Here is a 12,858-nt window from a genome sequence, read left to right as displayed (position 1 = left end):
CTGGCTACATGGCCCGCAATAGTGTGAACCCAGCCTAAGTGAGTGGGAGAGAGATAGATAAAATAGATGTAGATAGAAAGATACTTAAGATATTTAGAGTTAGGTAGAGAAATATAATACACTAAATTACCAAGTAGTATTGGGATGCTTGCCTTTACACGCACATAAACTTGGACACACTCCTAAACCTTGTGGACAGCCTTCCCAGAGGAGTTGAAGCTGTTATAGCTGCAACAGGCGGGCCAACTTAATATTGAACCCTATGGACTAAGACTGGGATGCCATTAAAGTTCATGTGTGTGTAAAGGCAGGTGTCCCAATACTTTTGACAATATAGTGTATAGATAGATAGATAGTAGAAAGGTAGATTATTATAGCTGAATAATACAAAAGCCAATATAAATTTATTGTAGATAATGTCCTTGGTTAAATAGAAGTATTTCTCACTTTGTTCACATGTGGACAGATGTTTTACACATACTGTATATACACCGTTATACTTTTCATATTTTCAGCCGCAAAGCAGGAAGAAAGCAAGTGGAAAGCTATCTGCAGAAAAAACTGAGAAAATGACAGTCTCACAAGAAAAGATTGAAGACAGCAGGTAGGTGCGAATCAGTATTTCTGTCGCTCAGCTGGGTACGCTTCCCCTCTTATGCCGTGCTTACTTTCCCTCAAGCAAGACAGACTCCTCACTGAGACTTCTATTCTGGGAAATAACAGCGTGTCCTTCCTAGAACTAATCAGATCTCCCTTGTATTACCTACTTGGGAACCCCCCTGGCATGACAAGGGTGAATTTCAAATCAGATTATTTGATATTACAGTAATAAGGAACATAATTAATCAAGTATATTTCAGAAGAATGTTTAAAATCCAGTTTCAGATTTTCTGGTCTATTTTGTATTGCAGAGCATGTCAGGACTCCAAATTTCTGAAAAAGTTGTATTTTGTTTAGTGTTGTCATGTGATGTTTGTACAGACTTTTGGGGTATCTATTGTGAACAAAAAGCAAAGAAAGATTGGCGCACCAGCCTAGTGTGTTACCGTTGACAGGTTTAATAAAATAAAATGATAGTAGAAAATTACTCACAAGAGAACTGAAATGGTAAGCTTATCAGCAACGTTGTGGTGGATACCCCTCGAACCGCACTCCAAAATAGGGGGGATGTAGAGGTGTGTCACTGCCGGCTGATGTGTTTCGAGGTGTCAAGAACCTCTTCATCAGAGCAGCTCTGATGAAGAGGTCCTTGACGCCTCGAAACGTGTCAGCCGGCAGATTATATTTTTCATATTTTTATTTAGTTGGTAAAAGCTGTGTGAATCTTGAGTGGAAAGATTTTACAAATTGACACTTTTTGTAGGTTTACAGATATTCCATAGAAACTGCTGATTTTGGATTTTTATTATATTTTTAATTATAGTTTTAATTATAATTTGGAGTACATTTGAGATTCATTTTTTTTTTCCTAAAGTGTTTGGCAAAAAACAGGACATTTGGGTATCTTGATGAAATGCAGTGACATCAATAGGAAAGGCAAAATTAGGGTGTTTTGTTGGTTTTTAAGGTTCAGTTGACCTCTGATAGTTTAGCTGATTCAAACTATATTAGACCAGTTCTCCTGGCAAAAAATAACCCCCACATGATCCTCATTATTGTAATTTTTTTTTTTTCACACAATGAAAGCAAACACAGTGAAAAGGTAAAATAAAACAGACAGTTTACAAGTAGTGATCAAGCACAAATACAAAGAACAGTACATTTGCTACCCTAAATGTATCCTTCCACAAATATGTAATATAAATAAAGATAAAGGGCCAGATCCACATACAATTAGAAAGGCGCAGCGTATGTGACATACGCTACGCCGCTGTAACTTACTTTTTAAATCTTTGAATCCAAAGTTACGGCGGCGTAGTATACCTCTCGGCGCGTAATTCAAATCGGAGAGTAGGGGGCGTGTTTCATTTAAATGAAGCGCGTCCCCGCGCCGAATGAACTGCGCATGAGCCGTCCCTAAATTTCCTGCCGTGCATTGCGCTAAATGACGTCGCAACAACGCCATTTTTTTAACTTAGACGTGAATTACATCCATCCCTATTCACGGACGACTTGCGCAAAAAAAAATCAAATTTCGACGCGGGAACGACGGCCATACTTAACATGGCAAGTCTAACTATACGCCGCAAAATACCAGCTTTAACTATACGCCGGAAAAAGCCGACTAGAGACGACCTAAGAAAATGCGACAGCCACGCGTACGTTCGTGGATCGTCGGAAATAGCTAATTTGCATACCCGACGCGGAAAACTACGCGAACTCCACCCAGCGGACGCCGAAGTATTGCATCTACGATCCGAAGGCGTACGCCTGTCGGATCTAACCCAGATGCCGTCATATCTTGGTTTGAGGATTTAAACTAAAGATACGATGCAGGAAATTTGAAAGTACTCTCTCTGTGGATCTGGCCCAAAGAGTAGACTTTCTTCAAGCTAATTTTTTTGATATAAAAATATTGTCAAGTTTCACTAAATCATTTATGCCGAAATCATTCTGCTTATTCCTACTGATACGACTGTGTTCTGTGATAACCGGTAAAATCTAAACATTTCTTACTGGGCACAAGGAATATTTCAACAGCCTCTGCAGGCATAATAAAACAAAACAGGTAAAGAATATGTTTTACAAAATTGATTATTTTATTGCTCTTGCTTACCATACCACATTTTGGGAAAAGGTGGAATGATGCTTTAAATACAAAATTTCGCTGTGCTGTCAAGCCTACTGATGTCTATAAAAACCTTAGCACTGCTGTGCTGTTCCTAATATAAGCAGCATGCTGATATTTAGGACAGTTCTCTGTGGTTAAATATAAAACCCATTTGGAATTTTGTAACTTGTTTCTGTACTGACCTACATTTACTTTTTGTCTCTTCAAACTTTTCTGTTCTTTGACATTTTTGAATTTCTCTACTATTATCTGGGAAGGAGCTGCGTTTTTATAACAATAGGTATTTCTTCGAATCGCTGCCAGAATGGATGTTAGTGTTATGCCGCGTACACACGATCGGTCAAACCGAAGAGAACGGTCTGATGGACCGTTTTCATCAGTTAACTGATGAAGCTGACTGATGGTCAGTCGTGCCTATACACCATTGGTTAAAAAAACGATCGTGTCAGAACGCAGTGACGTAAAACACAATGACGTGCTGAAAAAAAAAGTTCAATGCTTCCAAGCATGCGTCGACTTGATTCTGAGCATGCCTGAGATTGCTTTTTTTTAACCTATGGATAAATAACCGATGGGGCCCACACACGATCGGTTTGGTCCGATGAAAACGGTCCATCAGACCGTTCTCATCGGTTTGACCAATCGTGTGTACGTGGCATTAGTGATTTAGAAAAGCTCTACCGTTTTTTTATTTTTCTTTGGCCCACTTGGTGCCATTTTTTTCTCATTTCATTGATGTTTGAGGCCATGTGTGAAGTATTATTATTAGTACATTTAGGAGTTCACACTTACCTTACACGTACATTATATATGAAAAAACATACAGTGAAACAGATCTTTGCATCTGCCACAACAGGGAAAGAGGAAGGGGAGGGGTTTTCACATGTTGGACCCCAAAGTTACATGACAGGTTACACCCCATGTTTTTTCCAATGAGTACCATTCATATCTGTGTGACTTAAAATCGCAGCAACTTTAAAGTAGTTCCTGCACTACTTTGGTCTGACTTTCATGTGACTTGAGGCCATAGACTTTGAAGGAAAACCCTCAAAAGTCACACTTGCATGATATACATGCGACTTGTGTGTGAAGATAATGTCGACAATGAAAAAAAAAAACAGCATGGGTCCCCCTTAACCATACCAGGCCCCTCAGTTCTGGTATGGATTTGTATGGATTTTAAGAGGAACCCCATGCCACAATAAAAAAAAGTGGCATGGGTTCCCACAAAATCCATAACAGACCCTTATCCGAGCATGCTGCCCTGCAGGCCAAGAAAGGGGGGGATTAGCGAGCGCTCCCCCACTCCTGAACCATACTAGCCCACATGACCTTAACATGAGGAGGGTGCTTTTGGGGTCCCCCCCAAAGTACCTTGTCCCCATGTTGATGGGAACAAGGACCTTAGCCCACAACCCTGGGCGTTGGTTTTGTGGGTCTGGAGGTGGGGGCTTACCGGAATCTGGAAGCCCCCTTTAACAAGGTGGCCCCCAGATCCCGGCCACAGTTTTTGACAATTCTTTTATAAAAAAAAGTGTCCCACAATGTAAATCAATCATCAATCATGCCGTCCGGCGGTCCCGAAAAAAGAAAAAGGGGAGGTGTCCCACCGACTGCCGTCTTTTTCGATTTGACAGCTGTTATATAGGCAGGTGCGGGGCCACCCAGTGATGTAAATGGGTGACCCCGCACCCCTCTGACATCACATAGCGCTCACCCTTGGAAATAAAACAGCAGTGACGGCGACAAGACAGCAGTTGGCGGGACGCTTCCCATCGAGGCAGAGCTTCCTATTTTTCAAGTCCGTCCGCCCCGTGATTGAAGAAGGATGGACATCGCGGGATACTTTTTTTAAATAAAGGAATTGTCAAAAGCTGGGGGCTAGAGGGGCATGCTTTGGGGCAGGGGGGCTCTTTCGAACTGTAAAACATAACCTTTTAGGCTCAACCTGAGCCTAACCTATTATCCATAAGCCACTTAATGCTGAAAAATAACATATTTTCCACCCTAGTGAGCCAGTTCAACCAATGCAAGTTCTGCAAATCTTCTACATATTTTCTTTATAATGGTATTGTCAAGAATACATTTTTTTTTTTTTGTAAGCTAAATATGAAATATTGCTCATTATTATTTTGCATTTTTTATACTTGTGGTGGATGTTAAGTCTCCTTTCAAGTTCAAATCTGTTATGCTGCAATTTACACATAGAACCAAATGACTCATTGTAATGATTTATCCCTTATAAGATGGCTCATTCTTATATTTTAGTCAAAGTCAGCTTCAAGACAGGCTGCTCCTTCTATGCTATCTCTTTAGCCCGTAGTGCTTTGGGAATCCTTTGCAATGTGTTTTATTTAAATTTTTGTGCAAAAAAAAACCTATACTAAAAACACATCAGTTTAAAAATATATACACTAAACGTTTTCTACTCAGGTTCCTATGGCCTGTCTAGGGTTGCCATGGGTCTTTTGTCTTCTCCAGCAGTGGCAGTGAGCAGTCTTTCCTTCTGGACTCAGCATGGCTCAAGTAATGTTGGTGTTTGAGTATTGTTTAGTACAGTAGTGCATTAAGCTCAAGCTGCAAAATGATTTTTTTGATGCTGGCCATCATTTAACCCAGACTGGTGGCATCCAGTGGTTGAGAAGAAGTACTATACAGAACAACCTTGGATTGAACATTAGTATTGCAGAAACATCTGCTTTTTTTACTTTAGCTGGGCGATTTTTTTTATACAAAGAATGATGCTAGCAGAATCAATTTATTTTCTTCTTTTTTTTCCTGAAATGTCTTTTTGATCAGTCTCAAGTTCTTTACTTGCTTTAAAATACAAATATATATTTCAGATGATTGTGCTGTTGTATAAGCCTTTGTCTGGCTATGTAATCCAATTTCTGCTCAGCGTATGATACATTTTTTTCCTCCCATCAGAAAACAACACCTGCAAGCTTCTGTCAGGCAGCTTGAAATGTTATGCTCTAGAATGATCACGCTGTCTGTGGACACATTATCACTGAGACTTTCAGGTCTGCCACTGAAAAGCACCAGGGAAATGTCATCCTGACCTCTGACTCAATCATTCATCCTATAATCTGTCTGTGCGCTAATAGCAGACCAGCACCCATTGTGTCTTGTACTAAGGAGCTCAGCATGACAACCATCCTGCTAGCATGTCATCCTGTCTGGGAGACCGCAGTGAAAAGAATTCTCTGAAATAAGGCATAAAAAAAAATACAGCATTATTATATGATCCAGAGTTCTGCATCAATGAGGATTCACTGCTAGTGGCATGACATCATTTTCCACTAGAATTAAAGGGCAATTATTTTTAGAACCCAGAGCATGGACAGTGCTATATCGCTACTTTAAGATTTAAATATTTTTATTTTTTTACCTATTTACTTTTGTTAAAACAAAATCTCTAAGGACCCTTTCACATCTCATTGCATTTTGCCGCAATGCACATAGTAAGACTTATAGGGCCAGATTCTCGTAGAATGGTTTTGACGTTAACGTAAAAGGCGTCCAGCCCTATTCGACGCGGGAACGACGGCCATACTTAACATTGGTTGCCCCTCATATAGCAGGGGCAACTTTACGCGTCGCAAATCGAACGTAAATGTCGTAACTTCACTGCGTCGGCCGAGCGTACGTTCGGGAATTCGCGTATTTTGCAAATTTGCATACCCGACGGGGAAAAACGACGGAGGTGACACCTAGCGGCGGAAAAAAAAATTGCATCTTGCCCGTCGTATCTATGCGACTGATTTTTAGAATCAGTTACGCATAGATAACCATTAGATCCGACAGGCGTAAGGCTCTTACGCTGTCGGATCTAATGGTTATCTATGCGTAACTGATTCTAAAAATCAGTCGCATAGATACGACGGCCCAGATTAGGACTTACGACGGCGCACATTGCGTTGCGCCGTCGTAAGCCCTTTCAGAATCTGGGCCCATAGTGTTATGCGGTTCATTCAAAATTAATTGACTGCAGTGCACCTCACTCATCCATGTCTTTATGAACTTTACTTTATGGACTGGTCCAAATTATATGGTGGAGGGGGGATTATGGTGTGGGGTTGTTTTTCAGGGGTTGGGCTTGGCCCTTTAGTTCCAGTGAAGGGAACGCTTAAGGCATCAGCATACCAAGATATTTTGGACAATTTCATGCTCTTGACTTTGTGGGAACAATTTGGGGGTGGCCCCTTCCTGTTCCAACATGACTACACACCAGTGCACAAAACAAGGGTTAGAAAGAGATGGATGAGCGAGCTTGGGGTGGAGGAACTTGACTGGCCTTCACAGATTCCTGACCTCAACCCGATAAAACACCTTTGGGATGAATTAGTATGCAGACTGCAATGCAAAACCTTCTCTTCAACATCAGTGCCTGACCTCACAAATGTGTTTCTGGAAGAATGGTCAAACATTCCCATAGACACACTCCTAAACCTTGTGGACAGCCTTCCCAGAAGAGTTGTTATAGCTGCAAAGGGTGGGCCAACTCAATATTGAACCCTCCGGACTAAAGCCTCGTACACATGATACGATTGTTGGTAGGGGATTGTCTGTTGACAGACTGTTGTCCTAAAATCTTACCATTAGTACGCTCCTTTTGTCAATTGTTGTCCAACTTTTAGCTAACAAATGTTGGATGACAGACTAGTAAATTTTTGGCGGACAACTGCTGCATGTTTGATTTTCGTATGGTCAGTACATAAATCTGTCACACAAAAGTCGAAAGTACAAACACGCTTCCTTGGAATCAATGCTCACCAAACAGAAAATTTGCAGAAGGGTGGCACTCAAGAGCTGAAATTCCTCATAGTACATCACTGCATTCGTGTTTATGGCACAATAATTGTGTACCATTAGTATGCAAGGCAAGATACTGGCACACGCTCTTTTGACAAAAATCAGATGCTTGGTTGGCCAACAATCGTACCGTGTGTACGAGGCTTAAGACCTGGGAATCCACGGAAGTTCATGTGGGTGTAAAGGCAGGCGTCCCAATACTTTTGGTAATATAGTGTATATTACTCCCAAAAGGCTGAAATTCAGTTGCTATCAATAATAGAGGTTTCATTTGTGCAGCATTAAAGTGGATTGTCAGGCAAGCAGCTTAATTGGGAGCTTTTGTTTCAGATGTGGCATGTTGGGGTTTTAATCTTTTTATTTTTTTTTATTTCATATTGATAGGTCCTTTTTAGGTTTGGTGTACTAAAAGCGCAGCATTCACTTGTTACTGACCATCCGGCTGCCTCTTGTTTGCAGAATACCGCTGCATCATATGAAAAAAAAAAAGCGAAGTGCATAAACAGTGTGCACTTAAACCACCTCACATTATATCACTCACATTCACCATACCCCTCCATCCCCATATATAAAATAAAATGTAGACATGATGCTGATCTGCAGAGACATGAATGTAGGGTCGCTTTAAATAAAGTAAAAAAAAAGTAAACAACTGCACCCTGCTGGACCTCACACAGACATGGCCTGTGTGGTAAACCACTGCGTTTTACAGTACGGGCTAGTATGTACAAGAATTTGTGTATTTTCAATGTTATCCTCCAAGTCGTATGAAAAGACTCCCCAGTTTTTTTTTTTTTGTAAAGTACATGTTCCCAATTGCAGTTTTCAGCTTCCCATGCCTTTTTTTTACAGTATATATAGTAATTTTCTTATTAGCTCTAAAAATGGATATTTAATAATAATTTTTAATGAAAATAATAATAATAATAATAATAATTCACCTCTCATAGGCTGTGGGATTCACCTCTAACTTGGGGTTTGCTGAATTTCAAACAGGACTCGCCAAACCTTTGGCAAATGGAACCCAGGTTTGCCAATCCCTATTCATAAAAAACACATAAAAACTCTCAACATGCCAGCATTACCAATCTTACTGTTCTCACTATTTTGAGCTATGATCCTAAATACTCAAGTGTTTTAGTGTTCTTTTATTCTTCTGCCATGTAAGCATCACTTTACCCATCACTTTACGGTGGAATAATGTAATAGCATCAATTTTGTTACACAGTAGGTACACCACAACAGCAAGGACTGTATAAGAGTCGGAATTTGGCTTGCTATTGGCAATCCAGTGGCGGACTGACAACTCATGGGGCCCTCGGGCAATAGGAGATTATGGGGCCCCCGGGCAATAGGAGTTTTTGGGGCCCCTGGGCAATAGGAGTTTATGGGGTCCCCAGCAGGGCTCAAGTCCTGCGGGAACGCGTGGGAACAGAGTTCCTGCACTTTTTTCACAGCAGGAACGCAGTTCCCTTTGCAGGACTAGAGCAGCCGAGCAGCCCGAGCCAATCCTTCACTAAGCGGCGATGCCCAGCTCGAGTCACTGTCGGGGGCAGGCGAAGCTTAGTAATCCTTTATGTTACTGGCCGCTTCCTGTATATGGATTCATCGGGTAGTGTATGCGGGTATTCCGTCACTTCCTCGATGCCGCAATGTCTCCTGGGAGCTTTTGTCATTGTTCCCAGGAGACATTGCGGAGGTCTGCCGCGAGTTATCGAGGGATTTAGAAAGAACTTGCTTCTTTCTAAATCCCACGATAACTCGAGGCAGACAGGACTGCACTATGTGGCAGAGCTGTGTAATTTTTCTAACCAGATGGGTAGACATATGAATCCTTTGGCATGTAAAATGCCTTTCATATATATTTATTTTATTTGTATATTTATCTGTTTGCCTTAGTCAGGCATTAAAGTCTGCTGTAACAAAAATGGAATATCATATGTGTCAAATGAATATTAGCTGTATGTTAGTCATGAATTTACAGGCTTCCATTGCACAGTGTAAAAGGTTTGCTCTGTATCCTGGTGTCCTTCTTTATAGTTGATTAAAAAGGTTTATGGCTAATTAAAAAGATGAAAAAGGTTTCAGATGTTCTCTACAATGTTGTGTGTCAGCTTGGATAAGATTGAGGTATGGGAAAACGGAATAAATGAACAGATAGACAGATGGAGCTGCAGTAGTCAGTGCTAGATATATAAAGGGGCAAAAGGGGAAATTGGCCTGGGCCGCTCTGCCAGAGGTGTCCCCAGACTTCCTTTATAAAAAAAAATAAACTTTTTTTTCCCTTAAGGCTTCAGTAGTTTGTTTGTTGAGGAAATTGTCCAGTTTGCAGGCTTTGCCAAGCTCTGGCCGTGTTTCATTTCATATCAGCAGGCAATTTTATTACACGATAAAGGGCTTGCTGCTACTTTTACTCCTTTACCCCATCATGGGTGAAAGGAAAAAATAAATAAAAAATTGCTTGATTCCCTCATCAACACAGTCTGTGTTAATGAGGGTATGCCTTTCGGAGCACTATTGTGTTCTGCCGGTGAGGAATGGGGGCATTGGGAACCTTCCCGGTTGGCAGAACACAGTGATTACTGCTAGCGGCTATAGCCATCAGCAGTAATTGCATGCAAAAATCTGACAGATTGGGAGTCGATGGATCCACTTGGGTACAGCCAGCTTACCCATAGATAGATTGATCCTTGGACGGTGCCTGATGAGCCATTTATGGCCGAAATGCTAAGTTCAGGAAGAAAAACTTTTTGTATATATTGTAGTGTGATGCATAACTGTGATGCATGACAGTCGGAACCTAACATATTTTTTTAGAACACATGTGGTTTATCAATTTTCAGCTGTCCTATAATTTAATTTCAGGTAGCCGGGCGCATCTTTGAGGCGGCGTAGCATATCGTATTTACGATACGCCGCCGTAAGTCAGAGAGGCAAGTGCTGTATTCACAAAGCACTTGCCTCCTAAGTTACGGCGGCGGAGCGTAAATGGGCCGGCGTAAGCGCGCCTAATTCAAATGAGGATGAGGGGGCGTGTTTTATGTAAATTACTCGTGACCCGACGTGATTGACGTTTTTTACGAACGGCGCATGCGCCGTCCGTGGACATATCCCAGTGTGCATTGCTCCAAAGTACGCCGCAAGAACGTATTGGTTTCGACGTGAACGTAAATGACGTCCAGCCCCATTCACGGACGACTTACGCAAACGACGTAAATTTTTCACATTTCGATGCGGGAACGACGGCCATACTTAACATTGACTAGGCCAGCTATTTGTTCGACTAACTTTACGCCTGAAAACGCCTTACGTAAACGGCGTATCTTTACTGCAACGGGCGCACGTACGTTCGTGAATCAGCGTTCACGCCCCTAGCGGCCGGCGGAACTAGACAGCTAAGATACGACGGCGCAGGCCGTCGTATCTTAGCTAGGTTTAAGTGTATCTCAGTTTGAGCATACACTTAAACTTACGACGGCTTAGATTCCGAGTTACGTTGGCGTATCTACTGATACGCCGGCGTAACTCTTTGTGAATCTGGCTATAAATCTAGAACTGGGGCTAGGGACAGAGGGAGGGATGGATGCAAGAGAAGTGATGAAGGAATGGAAAGATGGATGAATATGTAGAGAACAAAAAACAGCTGCAAGAATGCAAAGCAGAAATGATGGGAATGATTCCACTGCAAAGTGCTGTTCCATCCCATCTATGGTCTCTTCAGCCGAATCTTCACTGGATAAAGTGCTTGGGCAACAAAAGATAAGGTATACTTTGAGTCAACATGGAAAAAACAGTGCAGGGCAGGGCTGCTGCACATAGAAGGCTTTTTATCTTAATGCATAGAATGCATTAAGATAAAAAAACTTATGCCTTAGCAACCACTTTAAGTACCAGCCCTTCTCATATGCCTCTTTGATGGCGATTTTTAACCCACGAGTGAAGCGATACCATTGCCATGGCTTCAAATCATCAATTTTTCTTCCCACACAGCCCTACCCATTTTTCTCCCCAAATGGCTTCCATCTGAACTCTGCCCATCTGCAGCTACTGCTCCCCTCCCTTCTGCTTACCAATAAGTAATGCACCTCCTGCACTGTGCTCACTATTAGTTACCCAAACTTTCTGCCAAATTTCTATTCAGCATGGTCAGATCTCTCTCTATCTGCCCATTACTCCCACATTTCCTATTATCTGGCCACCAATGATGCAGCTGCTGATGCATTGTGCTGCTTCCTGTATGCAGGCGGCCAGCATTCAGCAACTATTGGGGGGGGGGGGGGGCTGTTTTGACTGTCCTATCATCCTGGACCACAAACGTTCCTCAATGTGCTATGTATTTTCTGCTACACCATTGGCATGGTTATATCTTCTTAGTTCTCTCCATAAAATTATCAGAAATTTGTGCTTAAAGTAGAACTACAGGCAACACTTTTTTTTAAATTTTGGATAGAGTAAGGAAGGGTTATAACCTCTGTCTGTTTATTTTTTTACCATCCCTGTCCCATTGAAGTGAATTGCCTTCACTTCCTGCCCCATAGCCAAACAGGAAGTGACAGAAAATCTATGCAAATCAAGGGAATCCATTGCCCCCCCCCGGCCCCCAGAACTAGTGGTGGAGGGTGTGTGTCATATTTAAATTAGGGGCTGCATGGGTTTTTAGTCAGGCCTAGGGCTGCACAAAACCTAAATACACTACTAAATAAAGAAAAAGGAATCACGCTAAAGGTAATGTGCCCAATGGGGTAAACCACTGTGAAGTGATCACTGCAATGAGGATAGGTCAAACTAACCACAGTAGAAATATGGAAATAACAGTGATAAGTGAATAGCACCAATAAAAAGCAAAAATCTATATAAAGAGTCCAATCATGAACATATAATAGTGATTGATGATAGCCTCAGTGAGAAATTGATCCACAGACGATCCAGACAGAGTGAGGACAGGAGCACCTCCACCACAGTAAACACTGACTCTTACCGGAAGAATTGATCTCAATAGAGATCAAAAACAGCATAAACACATGGACTCCTCCAGTAATAACACCAGATCCGAGCTGGTCACACCAATTGGATTTCCTCAAACAGTGCCACAATCGGAGGTATATATAGAGAGAAGAGGGACTTGCATAGTGTAAAACCATAAGACATTTAATAAGGTAAAAACAGATGTACACTTACATCATCCATAAAATCAAGGAGCATTTAGAAATTGAGCTGGCCGGCTTCCAGAAAGTGCAGCCCGTATCTTCCGGGTCTGATCACGTGATGCGGTGACGTCAGAACGTCGCCTCCCAATGTTTCGTCTCGATGGG

General features: G+C 41.7%; 1 protein-coding gene across 1 annotated transcript in view; it reads left to right on the top strand.

The window, feature by feature from the left end:
• Positions 1 to 12,858, top strand: part of MORN1 (MORN repeat containing 1) — a 472,343-nt gene that overhangs the window by 292,000 nt on the left and 167,485 nt on the right. The window contains exon 12 of the mRNA XM_040325902.1: positions 516 to 604. Within this exon, the coding sequence (XP_040181836.1) occupies positions 516 to 604 (89 nt within the window). The remainder of the gene's footprint in view (positions 1 to 515; positions 605 to 12,858) is intronic.

The sequence above is a fragment of the Rana temporaria genome, chromosome 10 (genome assembly GCF_905171775.1).
Source record: "Rana temporaria chromosome 10, aRanTem1.1, whole genome shotgun sequence".
Taxonomy (NCBI): domain Eukaryota; kingdom Metazoa; phylum Chordata; class Amphibia; order Anura; family Ranidae; genus Rana; species Rana temporaria.
The sequence above is the reverse complement of the archived record's forward strand: the minus strand, read 5'-3'. Positions and strand labels throughout refer to the sequence as shown.